This window comes from Molothrus ater, chromosome 1 (genome assembly GCF_012460135.2).
Source record: "Molothrus ater isolate BHLD 08-10-18 breed brown headed cowbird chromosome 1, BPBGC_Mater_1.1, whole genome shotgun sequence".
NCBI classification, from domain to species: Eukaryota; Metazoa; Chordata; class Aves; order Passeriformes; family Icteridae; genus Molothrus; species Molothrus ater.
In genome coordinates, this window is record NC_050478.2 from 95,100,158 (window position 1) to 95,124,797 (window position 24,640).

The following is a 24,640-nucleotide window of genomic DNA, read 5'->3' on the forward strand; positions in this document are numbered from 1 at the left end:
ACAGAGCCAGAGCCCAGAAATAAAAATTTGGATTCCCACAAGATACAGCCTGGGTAGCCATGTTGCTCATCTGCCTTTATAGCCACAGAAGTGTCCCTCTCAAGTTCCCAAAGCTGCTTTCCCACCCAAGCCATTATTTAAACCTTAGAGAGCAAGAGCCAAACTAGAGCATGATTATTTATTATTCTTTTCGGTAGTACAAAGGCAGCTTTACAAAAATGGCCAGTAGTCACTACCACAGTGAAATTTGTTACAACCTGATTCCCTGTAAATTGAAACCTGCAGGCAGGCATCAACTGTAAGAGACAAACTGCTCTTCCAAATCACTCACAGTCAGCAAAGACAGATGTCTCAGTACAGCCTGAGCACATTCCAGTGTTGCCCCATAATCTTGATTACTTGTTTCCAGGACATACCCAGGAATAGGAACCTTAAATTGGCTGGAAGTTCTGCCACTGCTGTGGCTACTTAAACTGCTGAGGGTAAATCATTCCTCTTCATTTACAGGAAAAGTAGATCAATACAGCAAACTGAAGTGATACAGAGGGATGAAGATGCAGTCCAGGACTGCTGACCAGTTAAGGAATAGTCTGTTCATATAAAGTAAGCATTTAGAGAAGTATTTTTGGTGTATCATGTTCCTTGTCAAGTGGAACTGCCCCTTTCCCTCTCCCCCATCAAAGCAGTGGAGTGTTGGTAGAAAAGGGGAGCCATGTAAGACTTGGTAACTGATGACATTTTGCAAGAAAATTCAGACTTCTGATCCATAAATCAGAAGGTGAGGTGTCTAACTTAGTCCTTCAGCTGGGAAACTTCATAGAGATATGCACCAAGCATCTTCACCCCCTGGATGTAGTTGTACCTGCAAAGAAGAGTTTGCTTTAGCAGTGTCTCCACTGAGCTTTATTTCTAGCAGATGTCCTATTTGCAAAGCCCACACATCAGTCCTATGCACAAGACAAACTCTATGGGAATTGCTGCTGCAGGCAACAGGCACTACTGCCCAAACCCTACATCCTCCCTGGCAAGACAGAAACAACACCCTTTGGGGAGAGGGTAGCCAAGCTGAGAGACCAAAATATAAAACCTACTTCTGGTTTCAAGAGTATCAATGTAGAAATCAAAATTCAGCTACAAACTAGTTACCCAACCAGTCAGTCATTCTCTCCTGGGGAGGATGACACTCTGCCATCCAGAGAATTAAACAAAAGCAAGAGCTCAGTTCTTGGTGTTTTTCATTTTACATGCCAAGACACCCCAGAATAGGAATAGATATTCTCTTACCTATTAAGTTTTTCATTTTGAGAGTGAGCACCATCATCCGCAGCTCCAACAGGAAGCAGCATGACATTCTTGCCTGTGGCTTCTTGAAAAGTAAGGGTAACAGGAATGCTTCCTCCCTCCCTTGTCAGGTCTGGTTCAACTCCAAACACTAGAAAAGCAATACTCTAGTCAGTTTGAAGTCTATTTCTTCCCACAAACACTCACTTAAGCCATCATGTTCCCATCTGCACCAGGTGCTGGCCAAATCAGCCAGACTGCAAAGGCCACAAAACTGTGGAGCTTCTCCCCACAGATGTAGCACTGGAATATTGTCACTGTCAGTCACACACAAAGAATTCATCTGAAGGCCTGTCTGTACTCCAACACAAGTTAAAGTTGCTCTAGCTGCCCAATACAATTAACTAAACTGATTAAGAGGGGTGCTGTGACCAAACTTCACTGAATTTGGCTTAGCAGGTGATCTGAACCAACAGTCTCATCCTTATGCAAAAGCAACACCACATCAACAAACTTGTCCCAGAAGAGCATACATGAATTTGATATCCAGTATCTCTCCTGCCTGTACTGAAATTTCTGTTTAAAGGTTGCACATGTCATGCCTCCTCACTCAGTGAGCCAAAGTTATTAAACATGAGAGCAGAACACTTAATATTCAGCAAACATGACCTCCTCCGTGTTTCTTGAGGTGCTGGAACAAGAGACTTTTAATCCTACCAGTGCTAAGAGAAAAACCCACTGACCTGTCTTCATGGCCCTCCTACCAGCCATGTAGTGGGGGTGGTTGAAGTCTGACACCCAGGGCTTTCCACCATGGCCTAAGTACACTTTGAATTTGTTGGGACTCCGCAGCTCCGCAAACTTTTTGTTCAAGTAGTCTTCAACCTGTAAGAAAGGTTGAATGATCTTATCTACTGGTAGCATTTGTATGAGCACTGGCAAAGCTCATATTCTAAAAGCATCTTAGGGACTTGCAGATCACTACAATTGTGCAGCAATACTTTTCCTATTTTTCTTATTTTTGAAGCAATCCAATGATTCTCTGCTCTGAACCAGAATATCTTCTTTAGGCAAATTAACAGCGTATTGTAAAACAATTAGGCAGTATGTCAAACACTGCTGCTCTTGAGTATGTATTTCTGGCAGTCCAAGTGCCCCACAATTAGATTAGCATTTACTCCTAAGCCCTTTTGAGTTCAGAGAAACTGGATAATCAGACCACTACAATCCACTGGGGCACCACAGGATTCCCTCAGTTATCTCGTGTTGAGGTGCAGTAAGGGGGAAGATAGCGGGAAAGCAAATGAACAGAACTGCTTTAGAAAACAGACAAACTCTTCCCCCAAGGCAAGGTGAGCAGAAGTTTAGAGACACTTGTTTGGTTAGCAGCAATACATCTCAACATACATTCTTTGTGACTTCTTCAGGAGTCATGTTTGGCACAAGCCTGATTGAGAACTTGCCAATCACTTTCCTAGGAATCACAGTCTTGGCACCAGAGGCTGAGAAGGCTCCTTCAATTCCATGGAGAGACAAGGATGGGTATCTCCACCTGTGCATAAGGATCTCTCTCTGCAGAAGCAAAGAGAAAAATGCAAGGTTACATGAGGTTTGACAGAGCTCCCTAAATTATTTCTTCAACCTAATAAAGAACTTGCATGAAATAGCACTTTTTCCCATGCAGAAATGCAGCTCATTGAACATCACTCAGAAGCTGTTACTCCCATTAAGCACACATTTTGATAACACAGCTGGGCTCTTAGCAACTTGAGATACTCAGCAGTTCTAGTCTGGCTCTCTCCTAGCTCTGTGGAACTTAGGGGACATGATCAGTCTGATTCTGATTAGGACACAAGCAGCACTTATAGGGTGCTCAAGCACAGTTTGTAGGGAACATTAAAAGCTTTAATTCCCACTGCCTCAGGACAGGCAGGTGCCTTCATCACCAAGACACTGCTTAAGTTGACATTTTCTAAAAGCCTCACCCACTGCTCAAACTGAGGCTTACAGTGTGCTTTTCTTTATATCATCAACTGTATTAAAAAGCCTGAACTGCAGGCTGATTAAACTGACCACCACTGCCTTCCAGGTACACTTCCTGCATTTAACATAACTCTTATCTTGAGCACAACTGTTCACTACATTGGATCCTGAACTCAGTGCAGTTGCTGAGTTGCCCTGAGCAGACACAGGTGCAGTATCTTCAGCATGAGCTTCACTGCAGAAATGCAGCAGACTCAGAAATTTTGTGTCCATTACATTAACAAGTTGTTTTTTCTCCAGGTACAACCTGCTTACCATCTTCTCTCAAAGCAAATGTAGCTGTCACAGTTCAAATCTCTCAAGCACAGTTACTTTTTATCTGGAAGTTTCAGTCATCTCTCCCTAGCCCTAAAGCCCTTCTTGCATGTATGCAGCTTAGAAGTCCCTTAGCTGGAATTTCTGTTGAGCCAAGACTGAACAGCTTCAGTTCAGTATCACAAAGAACATCTTGCCAGCTCCTCCTTATATCCAAGCTATAATTCATCTATTACTTTAAAGGACAGGGCTAAGCAAGGAAGTCTGTGTGCTCCCAGTTGATATAAACCTGAGCATGTAAAGACAAGGTTGAGGATATAAATTGTTACTTATTCCTATTTGAGTTAAGTTTGAAGTCTCCTGACAGTACTAGGACAGAAGACAGACCTGCACATGTAAACTTGCCTTTTACAACACCTATGTCTGCTTTTTATGACAGGAGATGTATTTACATCTAGGGTTTTAAAATTAGTATGTAATACTTGTACCTACCTTGTAAGAGTCAATGCTGTTAAAAGCATTCATTTGGAGAGCTCCCAGGATGAAGATTTAACTTTAGACATGAGTTTATTGAGCTTGAGATTGTTCAAAGATTTGGGCTGCCTAGCTCATGATTACAAAACAGTCCTTGTTTGCCAGGTCTAGGAACATGTTCAGAATGCCAGCCTTGAATTCAGCAAAGCTGGGTTTCAAGCTCTTTTCTCACCTAAGGAGCAATCATCTCTGAGCAACTGCTTTATTTCTGATAACCCACTGAACTTCCTACAGATGTAGAAAATCAGATGTTTTGTGTAGATTGTCACCTGACCTCTGGAAAGCTACCAACATTCTTATCTAGCATTAAGAGAACAGCATTAAAGGTCTGTACCAGTTTCAAATACTATTTATACAGAGTAAGGAGCAAATTTGGAGTTGTCAAGACTACTTGAGTTAAACATGGGATAACCTAGAATAAGTTTTCAAGCACATAACACTAGCAGTTCCTCTGCAAAGTGTTAAGTATGCAGTCAACCATACAGTAAGCAAAATTATCTTCAAGGCATTGTCACCATTTTGAAGACATCAGATGAATCCTCTGCCTAATAAATTACTTAATAACACACACACACATCCACAGAAGCTTGTTTCTGGTCTCCTACTAACACAGACAGCTTGATCTAGACAGGGCAGAGGAGAAGTGCAGCACACCTTTGCATCATGCAGAAGTCTTGTTGCTCCTACATCCTTTGCATATTCTGTCAGGTCAAAATCAATCTTCTCATATAATGCCAGCTCCTCATCAGTAACAGGTGCCACAGCTTCATTAACACCTGGGATGAGGATTTTCCCTTTCTTGTCTACAAGAGAACCTGTAAACAAGAAGCACCTAATATCAGCATTCAACCAGAAGATACAAGATGTCATTCCTGGGAGCACTTTCCTTGGGAAACTGAAGTCTGGGCCTTCTGAAAACTCTGTAAATGCAATGAAATTTAGACTTCTATTTTCCAGAGCATGCACCACTGAGCCTGGAAGACACTTAAAAGAATTTGCCTGTATCCAAAATGCAATCTTGCTTGCTACTCTATTTAATTCTACTGCTACATTTCACTGGCTGTCTGAAGGTATGATTCCCAAAGAGTTCAGTATCATACCCACAGAATTTGAGAAGACAGCTGATCTAACATACAAATTTGCAGCAACATTTTAGGGAAAACTAAGAGTAAACTGACAACTTCTTAGCAAGACCTTCACCATGTTTCTTGTATCTAAGGCAGTAGCTTTGTATACTTGGCAAGCACCATTTCACTGGTCACTGCTTTGCTACTGCAAACTCAGTCATGCTTGGATGGCTCTTGATCCCATTTTAAATGCATTTTCAGTGAAACCTGTGTTTTCTTACCCATTAGAGCAATGAGATCTGTCATGGCCTCATGGACCGAACCACCATAAACTCCGGAGTGAAGGTCTTTGTCACAACATTCCACCTGATTGAAGTGAATGAAGATTCAGCACGGAGATTTTGCCATGTAGGGAGGAGACTACAACAGCCAAAGCCCAGCTAGAACTTGATCTGGCCAAGGGTCAAGGAGTATCCCCATCATTTGTTCAAAGCAGATGGTAGTACAGTGTCAGGGGATGAGAAAAAGGCAGAGGTATTTAATGTCTTCTTTGCCTCAGTCTCCAATATCAAGGTCAGTCATCCTCAGGATGCCCTGCTCCCCTGCTGGAAGTTGGTGATGGGGAGATGAGGGAAGCCCACGATGCATGAGGAGATGGTTAATGACCTGCTATGTCAATTAGCCACCCACAAGTCTATGGGCCCAGATGGGATCCACCCCAAAGTACTGAGGGAACTGGTAAAAACTTGTCAAACCGCTCTCAATCATCTACCAGCAGTTCTGGTTAACTGGAGATATTCCAGCTGACTGGAAAGCACAAATGTGACATCCACCTATAAGAAGGATGTATGTGGATAAAGATATCTATGCTATGAGACAATCCTTCAGTGGAAGTGCTGGTTTATCTTGCTTCACACATCTGAAAGCTATCTCACCCACCCAAGTATCAGATAGAATAGCAAGAGAAGGATGTTTAGGCAATTAGGAAAAACCACTCCATGTAAGTAGCCAGTTTCTTTTCTGAAAAAAGCTACTGGCATGAAAAGGTTTGCTCTACCACTCTTCTCCTGTGGAAAGTTCAGTTTAATAATAATGGATTAGCAGTGTATTTCAGCACTTACCTCTATGAAGTAGTAGCAGATACCTCTCAAACCATAAGTGATACAAGGCTTCTTCTTGCCTAGCCAGTAGTTGTCAGAAATGCAAACATAATCCACATCTTTAAAGAAAGCATCTCGCTGAGCAAAAATCAGTTCATCAAGGCCTTCAGATCCTGATTCTTCCATACCCTCTAGGCAAAACCTAATATTTACTGGAAACTCCTTTGAAATTAAAAACAAGAGCAGATTAAGCATGTGAGAACACTTGACTCCTTCAGTGATCTGTAATTTTCACCTGTTGCATTCAAAGAAGAAAAATGGACGTGGCTAAAATAACTCCAGTGGAATGACAGTGGAATTTGTTAATTATACACAAACTGGTTTAAAGTTTGGATTGTGCTTATGTTGAGGGCACTTACACCTTCATTTGATGGAATTCAAACTCTTCAAAAAAGTATTAAAAACTCATCCCCAAACCCTGTAAGCATGGGAACACAGCAGAAATCTGTTGCCAAAGGTTAGCCACCAGGCTAGGAAAACTAACATAAACCACAGGAATTGCATGCCACAGTAGGAACAGAGCTACCCTGTCTATCCAGTCTAGCATATTCTATATACCTAGACAGCAACTGAGAACTGGTTATTCCTCTCAAAAGCAATAGGAACTTGTCTTGCAAGATTAAGCAAACACTCTGAGCTATTTGTGATTGCACATTTTCCTTAACAGAAATGTGCAAAGCTCCCAATTTTAGTGTTGCTAAGTTAACCTCCTCTTAGAGCTCAGTGGCAGTGAGGCATTAAGCCTCGATAAAGGCCAAAGTAATTTGACATCCTTACGTGATAGTGATCACATTTGATTATTCCTCCTGCTCCACATGCTTGCATATGTATTTTCCTTCCTACATATTTCATTAAAGGAAAATTGTTAGAAGTGCAACCTAAGCATCTATAGGACTAACTTGTCAGCAAGTCAACTTAACCCTACTAGGAAATCAGGAAATTTACAGGACTAATACATCATTTCTCCAATCAGCTGAATAAGCAGGCTTCCCTCACAAGAGTTTGTGGCTTGGATAACATTTATTGCTAGACTCAGCTGCACGTGAAAAAGCAGAATATGTTTTGGGCACATACCTGGTTAGTTTGTTGATAAGCCTCCAAGGCATTCAGCCAGGCAAGCACTGGACCTTTGTCATCTGTTGATCCTCTCCCATATAACTTTCCTGTAGAAACAAGATAGAAATTAACCAGTGAGGAAAAAATTAGTATGAAGTTTCACCTCTTGCCTAGATGAGAACATTTGGTTTTGGGTAACATTTTTAACCCTGCTTACTGAATAATTTTTGAATAATTTCTGATTCATCATAAGTAGCAGTTTTAGATCCTGCTTCACATACCCTTTCAAGTAGGATAGATACAGGACTCCAATAGTTCTCCCATTTAGAGAGCTTCCCCACCTCTTCCCCCAGCTGCTCCCTTAATGGGAGTTTATTATAACCCAGGAAAAGACATAGCTGCCTTATTTTTCATGATAATATAATTTTCTACAAACACCTCAATGTATAGAAACAAGTTTTCTGCTTTTAACAGAAATCTATCAAGTATTATGTTCAGTTCAATAATTCTTTGTTTGAAGAGTAAAAACTCAGTAGCTAGTTACAAATCACTTCTCTGGATTCTCCAGATAAAAGTGGATCTCTCTAGAAAAGAATTTAGCCAAAGATGAGTTTCGCAGGCCACAGGGAATTCCCAGAAAATGTAGTACATGGGATCATAGCAGAGGCACTATCAGGGCAACTCAGCTGTGGCTACAATTCCTCAGCACTCCATGTAACCAGCAACAGAACAGGCCAGACAGCTTGCAAATGTAAAGCCATTGGAGAATGCCCCAGCATGGCCAGGATCTACAAAGACAAGCCACAGCCTGAGGCAAGTCTAGGTCTTGCTAGGAGATAACTCAGTTTAGTAACTTGGACTCTGCTGCCTATGAGTAAGTGCCCAAGCAGAACTACTAGTTGCACAGCTACTCCTTTTTCTGGCAATCATTAATGCTTATGGAGCAGGAGTGGTTAATGTCCTATTGATCTGACCTTTAACACTGAGAAAGTGAAATAAAGAAGCTGTCAGCAGCACCAGCTTTTAATAGAAAAGGAAGTTTCAAGTCTTCTTGACTGCTGGCAATGTTGTTTCAACAGGAGATACTGTTCCATTCCTTCATCCCCATGTATGGGAGAGGGACAAATTTTGGGGCACTACATGTGCAAAAGAGGTTCTGTAGTACCCATAGTAGAGCAGTTAAACACAAGGCAACCCAGAGAGGCTGCTGTGCCACTCCTGTCTCCAGGCATAAAGAAGTTGTGTTGTATGTTTTTTCTCAATAATGGTTCAAAATCCCTGCAGTCTGACATGACCTTACAGGCTTCAAGCTGGGAACAAGAAATTAGTTCTAAAAAGCTCTCTGGCAACAAGCTGGCACCATGGAAGGCAGCAGTTAAGATTGTGCTGTAGCTACAAGGAAGAAAACATGCAAATTACAGCCTAGAATATCAGAGAAGGAAACAATCCCAAGAGTAGCTGAGATTTTGTAGCTAGACTTTTTTACCATTTCCCCACCTGCACATTTTTACCTCAACATTATCAAATACCCATACCAATTCTAACTCTCCTTCCCTCTTTCAATCAATGGCACAGCTTTGGAATAGTTGAGGAATACCACACTTGTTACAGAAGTGTTCATCAGTTTGTGAAGTCCACTGCTCTTACCATCTCTTTCTACCAGAGTGAAGGGCTCGCTGTCCCAGCCATCCTCCAGTGCTGCTGGCTGAACATCCAGGTGACCATACACACACACTGTCTTCTTGTGTGGATCCGTCCCCAGTGTTCCCAGAACAATGGGCGGTAGGGGGATCTCTGATCCATCAGGCAGCTAGAAATAGGAAGGCAGAAGTTCTAATAAAATGTGGAATGCCAGAGTTTTAATCAGATACATCAATTACCTTAATACTATGGAGGTTGTGAGAGTAGAGGCACAGACAGCTAAACAAAACTAATCTACTTGAACCAATTGCCAGAAGCAGGGTGCCAAAGAAGGCCTGGTGGCACCACGCCAGTTAGTTTCCTGACAAGTCCCAGCAACAGCCAAAATGTTCCAAGCCACTTAGAACTGTTAGCTTTAAACTACCAATGCTACATCAGATTTTAGCAGAGCAAGCTGACTGCATGCCAAACTGCTGTATCTAATGCTGACCTAAGCATAAGTGATAAACTCCATTCAATATTGCTTATCACTGCACTTTCATCCTGTCCACAGTACAGCTCTCTGGACAAAAATTCCCTGACAGTGGTAAGGCTGGGTGTAACATGTGCCTACACCCAAATAAGATCAGCATAACAGACATATTTCTCTGTACCAGCCTACATTGTTACACTAAGGGCAGGGTAGTGCTGATGAACTCAGTTCAAGAGTTCAAGAGTTGAATTGAGCTTAATCCCTTGGAATACCCCATAAGCAATTATCACAAGCTATTCCCAGTCAGCAAGTATTTCCCTTCGGTGAACATGTACTTCTGTTCAGCAGATGCAAGATCAGCTTTGACTTTTTGCTTATATGGGTCCCAAGCTCCAGGTTTTTATCAACAGGTTACATGTTCCTTGGCCAGCTGCAGCTCTACATGATTAAAGCCCTACTGCAAGAATTTACAGTAATCAACACAACAAATTGCTGTGCAGCAGTAAAGCAACTTTGATCTGACAAGCTCAGTTGCTTTACATTGTCCCTCACAGATATAGTAGGAACACAAAATACATTGACTAGCTCTCTCTATACTTAATAAAAAAGAACACTGAAAGTAACTCTTGCAGATTAAAGTTACCTAATAAAAATACTACATATAAAACTCTAAAATCAGTTCTTGCTACCCAAAAGTTACAGTGATGAAAAAAACAACTTTGTCTCTGAATTAACTGAAATGCTTTTGATGGGGTTTTAGGCTGTAGGTAGTAGCAGAGCTAGAATTAACCCATTAATTCCCTCAAAGTCAGCTGTTGTCCTGCTGGAACCTGTAGCTACAAACAAGTGTAATTCAGTTGCCCAAAGCAAAAACTGCTCAGAAGGTTCTCATAAACACAGATCTCACTCAGCAATCTTTCACACCAATTACAAGGACAATCTTCTAAAACTAGTAAACATTCCAGCACAAGGTTTTTAATGCCACTATCCAAATCCTAGTCTAACAATTGTGGTATGGGTCTTGCTCTGAGGGAGGTAGTGGCTAAGCACTTCAGAGGAGGAGCATACCAAGCGGGTATTTCTCTGGGATGAGATTATCATTATCATTCTTATAGGCACATACATTTCTCAGGGAAAAAAAAAAAGCAGTCTGGACAGCTAAAAATAAGGAGAGAAGTAATTCTTTTAATGATACTTTTGTATCTAGCAAGGCAGCAATGCAATCCTGTGACAAATGTAACACTTCTGAAAGAGTCCAGAAGTCTTTTGGTAGACTTACTGAAACTTCAGTAAGTATCTTTACAGTCTATGGGTCTAAGGACAAATAGCAGCCTATTGTTTAAATGTCTAACATTTTTGTTTGCAGGCGCTCTATTCATGTTCAGTTCAAAAAGTATTTAAAACACATTTAATACAGTCCAAAATTTAATTCAACATCTTTAATTGGGTGCCAAGGTTTACTATAAACAAAGGTTTTTAACAGAACATTCACACTGTGTGGCAGCAAAGACATTATCCTACATCCCCAACAGGCTACTGCCTTTCTAGGCCACTGCGCACAGGACCTTTGTGTGGTGATCCCAACCCAGAAGCCCATCAGGCCCCAAGGAATTAGTGACCCACAAAGACAACCTGAATAGCCCAAAGCCTGTGCCATGCTATGCTGCACACACAGTTTCACCTTGCTGCCTGTATTGTGCTGTGCATATCCCTGGACTGCAGGATAAACAGAGCCACTTGACTGCAACCTGAAGGCAGCTCTCACTAGGCACTAGGGATTACATCACCTGTCCTTGACTTAATCTAAAAGTGCATCAAGAAATTCCCACACAAAATCCCTTCTGTCAGTGGAACTGAACAGCCAGAATAAATAGAATGGAAAAAAATTTCCATGCGTGGGATCTGCACAGTATGTTGGATGCTGGTTGGGTGCTGCTAGATGCTGCACAGCTTGGAGATTCCAGTATCTGCAGGGACATAATGTCCACATTATCATCTTTCTTTATAGTGATAAGTCCAATAAACAGCCTTTCAAAGGAGTCTAGGTGCCTTTCATACTGGGGAACATAAGAAACCAGCACTTCCTCATGCAAAACACCTTGTGTTCTAAAGAGATTTTTTCCCTACTAAGCTGCCATGGAGATGCTCACGTACCTTTTGTTTGCCAATATCCATAAGTTTGGTTGTGCCTCCCAGTCGCTCAATCTCCTTGGCAGCAACTTCCATCATGTGCTTGATTTCACCCCTCTTCTCTGGCCATGCTGACACACTCTGGATTGCCACCCACTCTGCCAGACGCTGCAGAGATGGAAGAGCTACAGGTTTTACTGCACAACAGGCACCATGCAAATACCACCACACACCTCATGATTCAACAAACACTGGTTTAAGCCAAGCTCAAATTGAGGCAAATCAGCTCTGTCCCTGCTCAAAGAACTTGTAACCAATATTACTCTCAGGAAGTTCTCTAAAACCTCACTTGCCTACAGCTGTCCCTGCTGCATAGCATAAAGTCTACAGAGATATCAAATAAGCTTAAGAGTATCACAGCTTGTGCCTGTTGTGCCCTTTACATTTTTCTTTAAGTATCCAGAAGCAGCTAAAGTCTTTTGGGCCTCTCAAAAAGGCCACTTTAGCTTCTCCCTGCATGAGTTCAGCAAGAACAACTGGCAGAAATCAAGCTGAACACTTGGCACAGTTCATGCCTCAGTTCACAGTGCTGTACCACTGATTCCTTCATGGATGAAAGGGATTACAACACAACCTGTAACTAAACAGCAGGTCAAGCAGCAAAGTACCTCTTTGGAGAGGGCAACCTCTCCCTCTGTACCCCAACATAAGTTGTTTTATACAATAAAGCTTTTTTTCAGCCTCATTTATAACATATTTCATTGCCCATCTCCAAAGGGAAGAAACTATAAACCCAGTTTGGCATTCAGAAACCAGTGTCAGCTTCCTGTACCTCTAAATAGGTCACCAGTTGCACGATATACTAATAGATAATTTCCTAATAAATTTATCATGGACATTAAAGTTTTTAAACAGAACTATGCCTAAATTTAAGAAACAGTTTTCTGGCCTGACTCAAATCCCTCACACTTGCTGCCTGGTCTCCCCTCTCCCCCAATACTTGACATTATTACTGGGTATATCATAGAGATGTAACAACAAGCTTGAAGCTGTTCACCTAACTTCTAATATCCCATAGCTGCCCATGCTGCAGGAAAAAACTGAAAAAAACTTACCTGAACATAGAGGTCCTGGTGTTCATCAATGTATTTAAAGAGGGTTTCCAGAGCAGACATTTTTGGACTAGTTTTCAGAGCAGTGTTGCTGAAGATTCTGTGACAGAAAAATAATTTAGCTTTCACAGGGTTGAGAAGTGACAGTCAGTAATCAAGAGCCACAGGAGACTTTCACCTTTCAGCTTCTAATGCCACACACTAAGCTGTACTAACATAAAACTTGAGGCCTCTCCCTTTCATGAAATCACCATAGTGAAGTGGCTAAACAAAAGCATATTTAAATTTCAACACCACTCTTTATGCCTCTCCTCTCAAAATAACTTTCAAAGTTGAACTGAGCAGTCTTGTCTCTAGAGATACTTCAATGAAATCATACAATTCATTTCACTGCAGACTTACAGGCAAAATGTTACTTGAGTAAAATGCAACTTCAAAGAGTAGATTTCATTATGAGTTCAACTAATAGCATGCCATAGGCTTGAATGCTGGTAGCCAGGTCCAAGAAAGCACCACACTTTGCGCTCTGCAGAGGAGGTTAAAAACAGCAGCTGGAAAACTGTGCTTTCTTCAGCCTTAAGTCTCAGCCTGCCACTCAGATTTCACAAATAAGGTCAGAATGAAGCCATGGGAACAGAGGCCAGCCCCAGCAGGTCATGAGCAAGTTATCAGTGACTACCACTGTGCCACCACTTCCTTCTTTTGTTTTTATTTTAACTGAAGTTCACATGAGAAAACCCAAGACTCCTTATCAGTTTACTGTCTTCCTTCCCATATTGAAAAGAAATACTGCCCACTAAAGCAACAAAGCAAACAAGTTTAAGCTTAACTCTCAAGCTAGAGCTAAAGAGACAGCACCTCATCTAAGCCAGGAAAACAATGAGCTTTACAAATCCCAGAATGGCTAAGGTTGAAAGGGACACTGGAGGTCAGCTGCTCTAAGATGTGGCCCTATAGCACACTACTCAGGATAGCATCCAGGAGCCTCCTGACTAACCCCAGAGGAGGCTCCCTGAAGTGTGCCTCTAGAATCCAAGTGCCTGGACTAGGAGGAAAAACTCCAGTGCCCATGTAATAGAAGCATGTTCAGCAGCCCCAACCACTGTCATTCAGTATTTTGTTGAGTCAGCTTTATGCCAGATCCTTTAAGCCTTTCTTCTGCTTCTACACAGTAGTCACAAGACAGTTGTTAAAACATCTGACTGCTTGTCTTAAGATTTCTTGAGCAGCTGACTACTCTGCATATCTGAAACAAATCCTTTTCAGCTGCAAGTTGTCCCACATAATATACTGCAATACATGCACCACCCCAAATTTCCTTTCAAGCAAGATTGTACCTGCACAGATACTGGTGTTTGACATACAAAAATCCTTTCCCTCACCAGAGATATCATCAATTTAATTTAAAGCATCCATCAAGTTTAAATTTGGATAACTACTTTGAAACACGAATTAGAACAACCTCAAATCATCAGACAGGTAAGCACTCCCTTTAATAGTCATGAAAACTGAACACCTTCAGAAGGACTACATAGACATAACCAAGTTAGAGCAATGCTCCTCACTGAAGCTGGGGCTCCCTAATGAAGCCACTCTCCTCACACACAGTTAGAGCTCGGGCAGGATTCATGTGGAGCTTTTCAGGAAATCACCCCACAGGTATCAGTCCAGGGCATCTGACCCTCCCCTTCATCCAACTAGTTTCTATAGCAACCTCAGGGCTCCAGCTCCACAGCACAGACACAAAACACAAGGTACATGGAGGCTGACTTTCTGTCCAACACAAACAAGATCTGAACTACTTGTTAAGTCAGGGACTACTTTAAATATCACCTTAACCATAGTTAAATAGCTCTGAAATCACAAGGGCATTGAATCACACAAGTCACACGGAAGAGCTGCAAAGTAGCCTGCTCCAGAAAGCTTCAAACTACAAAAAGTAAGTATTGGTTACTACAGAGCAAAAGCCTGGATGTTACTTCCCCCTTCATCTTCAAAACCAGGGTCTGAACTTCCGGTAAGTCCTTTAGGAGAGCTGAACCCTTCCTACTTATGCAGAAGAGGCTCTAGAGTTTTATCTTTTCACAGGACTACAGAAGTTGCACCTTGAAATAAAACAACCCAAGGGACTATCATTGCACCATTACAACTTTGCCTTCCTTATCCACAAACAACATGAATATCCCAGAGGAGAGCACTGAACCAAGAGTGCTCTGCAGCCACCATGGAGCCCCATGCTCAGGTCTCAGGCTCAGCATTTCGGGCCGAGGCTGACCTGAAGGTTAAACGCGGGTTTCTCTACAGGGTTTTGCAGCACCGGGACGAGGTCCCCGCAGCCCCCAGGTCGGTGACAGCCTCGGGACGGGAGGGAAGGAGGCAGGGCACGGCAGGCTCCCTAAAGACAGCGCGGGAGGAGGGCTCACGGCGGGCGAGAGCGGCAGTGAGGAAGGGGACAGGAGCGGAGAGGCAGGCGCAGCTTCTCTCCGGAGACAGCCACGGTGCCGCCGCGCCCCAAGGCCGAACAGACCGGGAGACACGGAGCAAGGCCCGGCCCGCCGGCGGCGCCGCGCACCCGGCATTCCCGGCTCCTCCCCGCCAGGCCGCGCAGGGGTAGTGACAGGGCCAGGGCCGGGCACTTACGCCGGTGCCGCCGCACGACAAGACCAAGGGACGCGGTTCCCCCGACTCCTCCCGACACTCACCCACAGCGACAACGCGACCCCGGCTTCCACCTGGAGTAAAGAAACCACCGCCTCCCACGGCTCATTAAATACCCCCGTGCCAGCCCCGCCCCGCAGCACGTGCCGCGCCGTGCCCGCCAATCCGCGGGCAAGGAGCTCCTCGGGGGTGGAGCTTGAGCCAAGGAGGGGCGGGGCCTCATCGCGGGGCTGCGGCCTGCCGGGGGGCGGCCCTGTGGGGCGGGGCCGGAATAACACAGGGGTGTAATAAAGGGGAATTTAATATATAGGCGAATATAACATGGGGTACAATATAACAGACTGGCAGAGACCAATCTGGACAACTGAATTATTCCAGTTGAAGCTGGGAGTATCCCTATGATCTTCCTACATTTGTGGTTTAGATAGGTTTAATAGATTTAGATGTGGTTTAGACAGAATCAGAATTAATTCTAGAATATGCTGCATTGGAATGGATCCACAAGGATCGTCAAAGTCCAAGGATCGTTCTGGCCCTGCACAGCACATCCCCAAGAATCACACCTGTGCCTGAGAGCACTGTCCAAAAGCTTCCTGAGCTGTGTCAGGCTGGTGCTGTGACCACTTCCCTGGGGAGCCTGTGCCAGTGCCCAATCCCCAGGGTGAAGAACCTTTTCCTAATATCCAACCTAAACCTCCCCTGACACAACTCCAAACCATTCCATCAGGTCCTGTCACTGGTCACTGGTCACTGTGGTGTCCTGTCACTTGTCACCACAGGGAAGAGATCAGTGCCTGCCCCTCCTCTTCCCCTCACAAGGAAGTCATAACAGCAGTGAGGTCTCCCCTTCAGTCTCCTCTTCTCCAGGTTGAACAGACCAAGTGACCTCAGGTGCTCCTCACACGGCTTCCCCTCAAGGCCCTTCACCATCTTCATTGCCCTCCTTTGGACACTCTCTAAGGGCTTAACATCGTTTTTATATTGTGGCACCCAAAACTGCCTCTAGCACTGGAGGTGAGGCTGCCCCAGCTCAGAGCAGAGCAGGAAAATCCCCCCACTTGCCCCATTGGAGATGCTGTTGCTGATGTCCCCAGGACACTCCTGGCCCTCCTGGCTGCCAGGGCACTGCTCAGATTCAATTGTCATCAACCAGGACCCCCAGGTCCCTTTCTGTGGCACTGTTTTCCAGTGTCTCATTCCCTGGCCTGTATGTACAACCAGGATGAAATGACATAGCTGGGAGCCCAAGAGCTGGAAAAAAGTGAGAAACAGTGGGGCATGCTAGATGGTCTGTGAGCTGCCACGGGGGAGAGCTGCATCATTTGGGATCTTGGCTGGTGGTGCTGTGTGGGGTAAGGTAAGTGCTGGGGCCTTGCACGAGGCAGGTCTGGCTGTAGGCCATGCTGAGCCAGAGATTCACAGTTGATGCCAGCCTTGGTTTGTCCCCCGGGATTTATCTGGAGCTGGGGCTGCCCTGGTGCCCCCCAGATACCTGGCTCCTGGCTGGGGATGGGATGGGATGGGATGGGATGGGATGGGATGGGATGGGATGGGATGGGATGGGATGGGATGGGATGGGGTGGGCCCTGGCTGCCAGGTTCCCATGGGGAGCTCCTGCCACTCTTGGCAGCCCAGACTCTGAGGAGCCCCTGACACCAGGACACCTGGCACTGTTCTGTGTAGGTGGGAGAACAGATGGCAAAATGTACCCAAAATGGACAAATGGAACTTAGAAACTGGAGTAAAGTTTCTATTTACACTTATGTTAGGGAAAAATCTTGCCTGGGAGCAACAAGGGAAAAAAAGATTAATAAAAAAAATTAAAAGGAAAGGGAAAAGCAGTTTGTTGTATTTATGAAGGGTATTAAGTGACATGACACGGAATGATTGGTGACCTATTTTATTCTCATGTTCCTACATGGAAGTAGTCTTTGGTACTTTTTCCCCACATCCTCAAAAAAATTCACAAGCCAAAATAAGAATCAAGGACACGAGCTGACAAAAGAAAGGCATTAAAGAAACATTTGTTGTGTGGCAAATATTGTGCACTGTATTATCACAGCTTTCTGCAAGCCCGTATTGATCTAAATCCACAAAGGATTATGTGAAGAACAAACACAAAAACCACACAGTAACTTACCTGAGGGAAAACTACAACTTTTTTTGAAAGATAACAGGCCCAATTATCAGCTTTGAGAGCCTTGTAAATTGTCTTTATGGAAACACAGTTTTGTTTTACAAGGCTGTTAATTTGGAGGTGAAAATAGCGTATGCATACATAAAAACCCTTTGGGAATAGAGGAGAAAGGAGGGGTGGGAAAACACACATTTATCAGAAATGGTTTAGGGACAGGGGATGACAAAGCAAAGTAAAAAGAAAATATAAGGATGCTCAGCATTCTCTGGTCCTGACAGAGATATCTAAATATCTAAGCTGCTCTATTTTTTTTTTTAATATGTTGTCCTTGAAATAGTTTTGTTCCAAAGAAATAATTTGTAGGTACTTGTGTCATTGCTTTTAATCACAGGGATGTAGCATGTATGCGTCAGCTGAAGCAGTAGCAGCAAAGTGAAGAGCCTAAAACATAAGCACTGGTCTGGGAGAGGACAACTGTGTGAATCAGCTTTTTGGATGGCTTGGACTGAGAGCCACAGGGCTGTGGGAGGCCATCAGAAATGCCATTACTAGTGTGGCTGTCCTTTCTGAAAAATTCCATGCAAAATGATGAAAGGGGACAAAAAGTTTCTATGGACACTACAGTACACATGCAAAACTCACTCTCACTTCTTTTGAAATTAATTTCAAGTGGTGGTCATGTCCCTGTTTGCAGGTGTTTGCCATCTAAACATTTCACATTGCTCAATTTTTTTGTCTTTTCTCTTACATAAGATAAAGTCACAACATCTACTTTAGTGCACTTCTGAGCATCACTGAAAGCTGAAATTAGTTGTCTTCAGCCTCTTTATTGTATCATGCTATTTCCTGCTCTGTCTTCCCCTTTCCCCTTTATTTTTTACATTTCTGCTTAGGTGAATCATGAGCCAAACTTTCTAAACATTGGTTGCTATATAAACCATACAACCATACAATCATAAACTGCTAGCCTGAAAGGAAAGATTGTAAATATGGATGTGCAGAACAGTGCAGCTTTGCTGGATTTCTTTGCTTTCCTGCAAACAATAGTTTTTGAGCTAGTGACAGCAAATTTAAAGAAGGATGCTTAAGGAAGTCCTCACTGGTTGCTTCAATCCCTTCTAAACTGTGTCCTATTTACATCACACCCATGTGCACGTGCCTATGTGGACATTTTGACTCCATTAACATTGCTTACCTTAAGTAAACCCACTTCTGCTGGGTTTGATTTTGTTGGCTAAAGGTGAACAGAGCTGCTTACCCCTGGAAATTGCATTGCCACTGGCATTCCAGCAACATTAGCTTTACCTATTACCCTGGCTTTTCAAAACCAGGTGGCCTCAAAGCCCAAACTCATTTAGAGCATTATCACTAAACCAAAACAAATCAAAGTATCATTTACTATCCAGTCAGTACTTTGGCTTCAGAGGTAACCTTGCCCTGGCCTCCAAAAAAAGCAGGGCTGCTCATGTGAGGTGCTGTAATTGTAGAGTGCTGAACACTTGGGCGTGTTCATGCCCTTCCTAATCTACATATGCATGTGTGCCATGCAGTAATTAATGAGCTTGATCCTCACGAGCTTCTTCCAACCAAATAATTTTTAATAGGTGATTAATCAAAATACAGGACAGATTACATTTAACCTAGACTCAACCATGTAGAAAATGTTGATGTTTACATGGGACACCGCAGTGTGGGGTGTCTTTGTACTTGAGTCCCTGGTCAGAACCCAATTAGAATGCTCCATGGCACTTCACTGGACTCTGCACTCAGCTTTTGCTGTTGTGAAAGGTGCACACAGAGAAATGCTGCAGCTGAGATAAGATCTGAATCAGAATCGTGAATCCTGGTCCTGTGATCTTTCTTCCTATCCTTGCATATTGGAGCACTAATGTGAAATGAAACCTGTGTGGCTGAGTAGCCCAAGTAATAATACATGCTAAAGGACTCCCCTCCCTCCCTCCCTCTGCTCCTTCCCTTCCTCAACCATTCAGTGACTGCTCCTTTTGTGTCCCCTTACTATGCTGAACCTGACAAGTGAGGGACTTCTATTCCCTGGGGTTCCATCCAGTCCAGCTCAGGACAGAGATATGTGCACTGTCTTGCATGAGCCCCCACAGTGCTGTGCCACTGTGGAGCAGACAGACACACAGGGTGGCTGTGTTCTGCTGTGCTGGGTTGTCTCTCTGGCTCGGTTGCCCCAAGCATGAGGAGCTAATTTGCCCTGCAGTGGTGGGTTGAATACTCAGGAGGCCCAGCACAGTCACTGAACTTCTCCTTCCTCACCAATCCCTACACACCTCCTCCTGTCCCCAGCCTCCCAGCTCAGTGGTTGACATAGCAAACTTTTCTGCATCTCTGGTAGCCCCTGTATCAATAAGGTTGTAACTGTTCTCATAAAAATCAGCTTGCTGCAACTATAGATCCTCCAGTATCTTAACAAAGTACCAAAACATCTTGGATTACTCAGCCTTCAGCAGTCACTAATTGCTTAACTAAGTCAGTTCAGGACACCATAGATCTTGAAATCTTTCATCCTAGGCACTAGATTTATCTGCAAACCATGACAGCATAAAGTAGAATATGAGTGTCTTGCTGTGCACTGCTGGATTTTTTCCTGCTCCTTTTTTCCTGGCTTTATATAAGGTGTTTTTGCCCTTCCCCAGAAGTGCCATTTTGTTGAGTCTGTACACTATATTGCAACCTGTGTTTGACAAATCCTTTTCTCAGCATGGCCCAGTGACACATTGGCAATATCACTGTCAGAAACATCAAAGTTAACCTGTCTAGAGGGCTGGAGAGATTCCCTCAAAATTAGAGAGAGTGGCAGAGAGCCAATGAAAAAAAAACCCCAGCCTTCCCCCCATTTAAATTCAATGTGCAAATTGCTCAGATATCAATGTGCTTTTGGCAGCATTCTCCCCTAACATTGTCCAGGAACAGGCAGTCTATTACGGGGATCTTGTGCTCAGAGAGGGCAGGTACTGTTCCCACTTCTGATTTTGAGGCACTGATTAAAGAATGATGTGAGAGGCTGTTAGTAAATTGCTCTTTTCCAACACCTCAGAGGACTGGCTTGCAAACTGCAGAGCCAACATATCTTAGAAAGTTATTGAATGGGCATGCCAAAGATTTCTTGTTTGCTGAAGTGTTAGTCCAGCAGTGCCAGTGCTCCACAGAGAGTAAAAACCACACCTACATCCCTTTGTTCATCATCTATTCCTCTGCCTGAGGGACTAAAGCACTCTGTGCTTCTGCCTGCTTGTCCTGCTACTCTGCATTGATATAACAAGTCAATGGCTCAAATGGGAATGGTGAGATGTGTGTCATGTAGCAGGCACGTGTAAAGGACAGGCAGGCAAGGAGTCAATAACCAGCTAGATGTGCTCTGACTGCAAATGAGAACCACAGCCCTTGGGCACTGCTTCAGTCCTGCACTTTTCTTTGGAATGACCAAAAAGCCCAAATGAAAAAACATTCACCCTTTTTCTGCTTAATTTCAACTATCCTGTATTTCATCCCAGTGTTTCATCCCAACTCCATGCCCAGTTTATCCATGCTGAAAGTGCATGGAATGTGCCAAATATGTGAATAAATGTCATTTTAAATTTCTCCTTGAATATATTTTGGAGTGTTGGGAGACTTTATTTCAGTCTTTTGTAAGTTGTTGATTTTTCAGTGTGAAAGAGAAATATTAAAGAGGTTTGGCCAGCAATGCATGCTCTCCTCAATAAAATGGAGCCTAAGTGCTTCCCCAGCTGGAATTTACTCCAGAGATGCAGCTCTGCAGGGCTGATTTTGGTATCTCTTGTGGTTTTACTATGGTTCCATTCCCCCTCCTTTGGTGGATCTCCTCTCTTCGAGGACTGAGAATCACATCCAGAACATTGCAATCCCTGTTTTTCATTTTGGGAAACTCGCTATGAGTTCTTTTGCTAAGAACATGCATGTGTGTGTGCATCTGTACAGCATGGAGTGGAAGCACAGTTTTGTTCTATGCAGGAAACAGGGAGTTGCAAAACCAGAAAATATGAAATGTTGTCCAATAATTGCATCTCTGCATATTCCTCCTTTTATGTTCCTTTGTATAAATCAAAAGCAAAGCCACTGATTCTGGACCAGAATTAAGGACTTTTTGTTTGTTTGTTTGTTTTTCAAGAAGAAGAATGCTGTTGCTAGAGGTGGGAGAGTGGGACTCCTTCTAAAACACACAAAATCTTCTGAGGAGAGAGGTGACTGACAGAGGATGTTGGTGGTAGACAAGGGCTATGAAGAACTGAGAAGGTAAATCATTGAAAAATAAGGAGAAAAATGTAAATAGGGAAGAAAATGGGATCGTACTGAAGACAAGTGACAGAAAACAGAAGATTCTGCCTGTGGAAGAAGCTACAGAAATCTGCTTCTGAGGCTTCTCAGTCACCAACTATTCTGCTCAAAGCAGGAGGCAGCACCATGGCCCTCCCTGGTTATTATGTTGGCTTTGATGCCTGGGTAGCAGTGAGGCCCCGGAAACAGGCCTGGCCACCAGAACCACTCAGGTTCTTGGAAGATGCTTGCATGTAACAAGAGGAACATTGTACAGCAGTGGCACTGCTGCTGCTGCTCAGGCAGCTGGGCAGGATCCAACACTCAGATTTCTTGCTTGGGACTAGCACAGGGGATTCACTTGCACTAAGGGATGTTTAATCTTGATAGAGTTATGAGCTGTTTGTTTGTTGTAAGCAATACAGAAATTGAATAGTCTACTCTTTCCTAAACAAATGTCATACAAGATTGGATGCATGCAAACTAACAATATATAGCCTAAAGAAAAGCTAATTACTTGGAAAGTCTGATAGAAAATTGGATTTCACTAATGGATCATTTTACAGTTTGCTCCGTGTCCAGCTATTCATCATTTGCAAAGTAACTGCAGTGAACAGCTTCAAGGAAATAACTGAAAGTAATTAAGTTTTACAAAACTGGTACTGAAAATCATCCAAGAACTTCCTAAGCCCTCATTTTTTTCTACTTCAGATTTGGATTTTTAGAAGAGAAGTCAAAAAATGGACATACTCACATGTAAATGCATCATGATCTAATACTGTATGTGATGGCTCCATTTCATTTGATTTTTAAACATGCAGTACTATAGTACACAGACCTTAAGCCAAACCAACAAAGCCAAAGAATCAGAAAAATGCTATAAATTAAGATTTGCTTATGTGAATGGAGAAAAGCAGCACAGATTCTCCCTGGAAAGTGTCTTTCCAGTTTAGAAAACCTTTCACTTGCAATATCATAAGTATCCACTTGGTGGTTACTTGTGCCAACAAAGGAGATGCTTTTTTCCATCTCCAAGAATCAGTTTTCTTTCAATTTCTCTTCTAGTAACAGACAGCATGCAGACCTCTGGCTGCATTTTACAATTTATGGCATAACAAGATGTGAACTTGTGGACTTTGGGTACCCTAGGTCACCCTTGCCAGTAGAAACTAATTTAAAATCAGTCTGGGGCAAATTCCTAATATAAACTTATTTCAGAGTCTGCAGCCATAGAACTGGATTGATTTAATCTCTATGACAGCATGATATCCCTTCTGGTAGCGTCAGCTGTCAAAATGTCCTTTTAATGCACTGAAATAATAAGTCTGGTCATTTGACTAGAAAAGATGGCATTTAAATTTTTCTCTTATGAGCTACCACATATCTAAATGATCACAGCCCCATCAATGCCATCTGTTTATTATGTGTAATATTCTGCCCCTTTAAATTACTTTAAACCATTCATGTAAATAACAGCCCAATGCCAGACAGAATTAGCTTATTAGATGGTGGGTTGTTTCTTTCTACACAACCCTAGTGCAACTTCTAAGTATTTCTGGAATTGTTTCAGACACTCATAAAGAGAGGCTACAAAGAGCCAGATTCACTACTGGCATAGTGAGATCACTTGGCCTGAACTTGATGCAAAGGCTGGAAAACAATCTCAGCATTTTCCCTTCTTTGTTCACCCTTTCACACACTGGACAGACACACAACATACCACACAGCAGCAAATTCCACTGGAGAGCATCCTCTTAGGCTTGGAAAATTGCTCTCAAGCCACTGACTCCAATACCAAGCAAAGAAAATTCCACTTATAATTGCCCTCGCACACTGACTAAGCTTCATCTTACAGCTTATTTTCCTTTTCGTGACTGGTAACATAAAGAGGCAAAGAATGTAGCGGAGAAGCAATGGGCAATATTGTATCAGGCACTATTTGGGATATGACGACAAAAATTCCAGAATAGTTTTTGCATCTTAACTTTTCCATCTCATTTGAAGAATTACAAGTAAACCACAATCTGCTACAGTGATTGCCAAGGTATCTTACTGGCTTCTTCAGCTGATATTGTTTCCAAATGAGAGGGAAAATTTGGCTTGAGGTTAATAAAGAGATTAATTAAAAGGGGATATTTGAGAAGAGCAGGACAATTAAAGTCTGTTATGCGGAATCTAGATCGTGGTAAAATGTAAAGAGAAAGCTAATACCTTTGTTGCTTTCTTGGGCAACTGTGCCTAAGAAATACTTCAAAAATTAAAAAGCAAACAAGAGAAAATATATTATTTTATTCTATTTATACATGGGAAAGCTTTTTCTGTCTAAACACTTGCCCTTGTTTAAATCAGTGAATTATACCAGGCTTTCCCCTTGCCCACAAAGCTGTACTCCGTATTTTATACTGTGCCATTTTTCTGCCTCTGGTTCACAATGTGACCCAATAAACTCACTGCTCACTGGTGCCATAAAACTTCTGTGAGTAGTTTGCAACATACTCTTTTTGATTAATGATATAAATGATAAAATACATTTGGATTCCTCTGGTAGACTCAGTACTCTGCAGGGGAATTTCACTGCCTAAAGGGCATGTTCAAACCTATGTCTAACCTTGCAAGGTTTCTCAGCAGCAATTCTGCGAAAGGAAATCAGAAAGAAATATTTGTAAGTTAAATATGTTTTCAAAGTTGATTTGAACAGCCCTGAAAAGTTTCTTGACCTCCCAGAAGGAAAATAGGAGATTTACATGCCTTGTGAAAGATTAGCAGACATGTACCCTATTCCATACACAACC

The 24,640-nt window shown here is 42.9% G+C and overlaps 1 protein-coding gene across 2 annotated transcripts; it reads right to left on the reverse strand.

Annotated features, from left to right (window-relative positions):
* Positions 1 to 164: 164 nt before the first annotated feature.
* Positions 165 to 15,534, reverse strand: CNDP2 (carnosine dipeptidase 2). Of its 2 annotated transcripts, none has more exons than XM_036378737.1 (12): positions 15,454 to 15,534; positions 12,755 to 12,851; positions 11,664 to 11,807; positions 9,044 to 9,206; positions 7,415 to 7,503; positions 6,302 to 6,502; positions 5,462 to 5,546; positions 4,768 to 4,928; positions 2,689 to 2,853; positions 2,025 to 2,166; positions 1,285 to 1,432; positions 165 to 862 (listed from the first exon to the last, which is right to left on the reverse strand). In XM_036378737.1, the coding sequence occupies exons 1-12, from the start codon at positions 15,516 to 15,518 to the stop codon at positions 793 to 795; spliced, it is 1,530 nt and encodes a 509-aa protein (XP_036234630.1). In that variant the 5' UTR covers positions 15,519 to 15,534; the 3' UTR covers positions 165 to 792. The 2 variants fall into 2 exon arrangements, with proteins under 2 accessions (XP_036234630.1, XP_036234631.1); XM_036378738.1 differs by lacking the exon at positions 15,454 to 15,534 and adding an exon at positions 15,392 to 15,407.
* Between the last annotated feature and the right edge of the window lie 9,106 nt (positions 15,535 to 24,640).

Excerpts from the sequence above, each read along its gene's own strand:
- CNDP2 (XM_036378737.1), bottom strand. The coding sequence starts at position 15,518 with ATGAGCCGTGGGAGGCGGTGGTTTCTTTACTCCAGGTGGAAGCCGGGG. Across the intron at positions 7,504-9,043 it reads CACTCTGGTAGAAAGAGATG|GAAAGTTATATGGGAGAGGA; the intron begins GTAAGAGCAGTG and ends TTGTTTCTACAG. Across the intron at positions 4,929-5,461 it reads AGATCTCATTGCTCTAATGG|GTTCTCTTGTAGACAAGAAA; the intron begins GTAAGAAAACAC and ends TCTTGTTTACAG.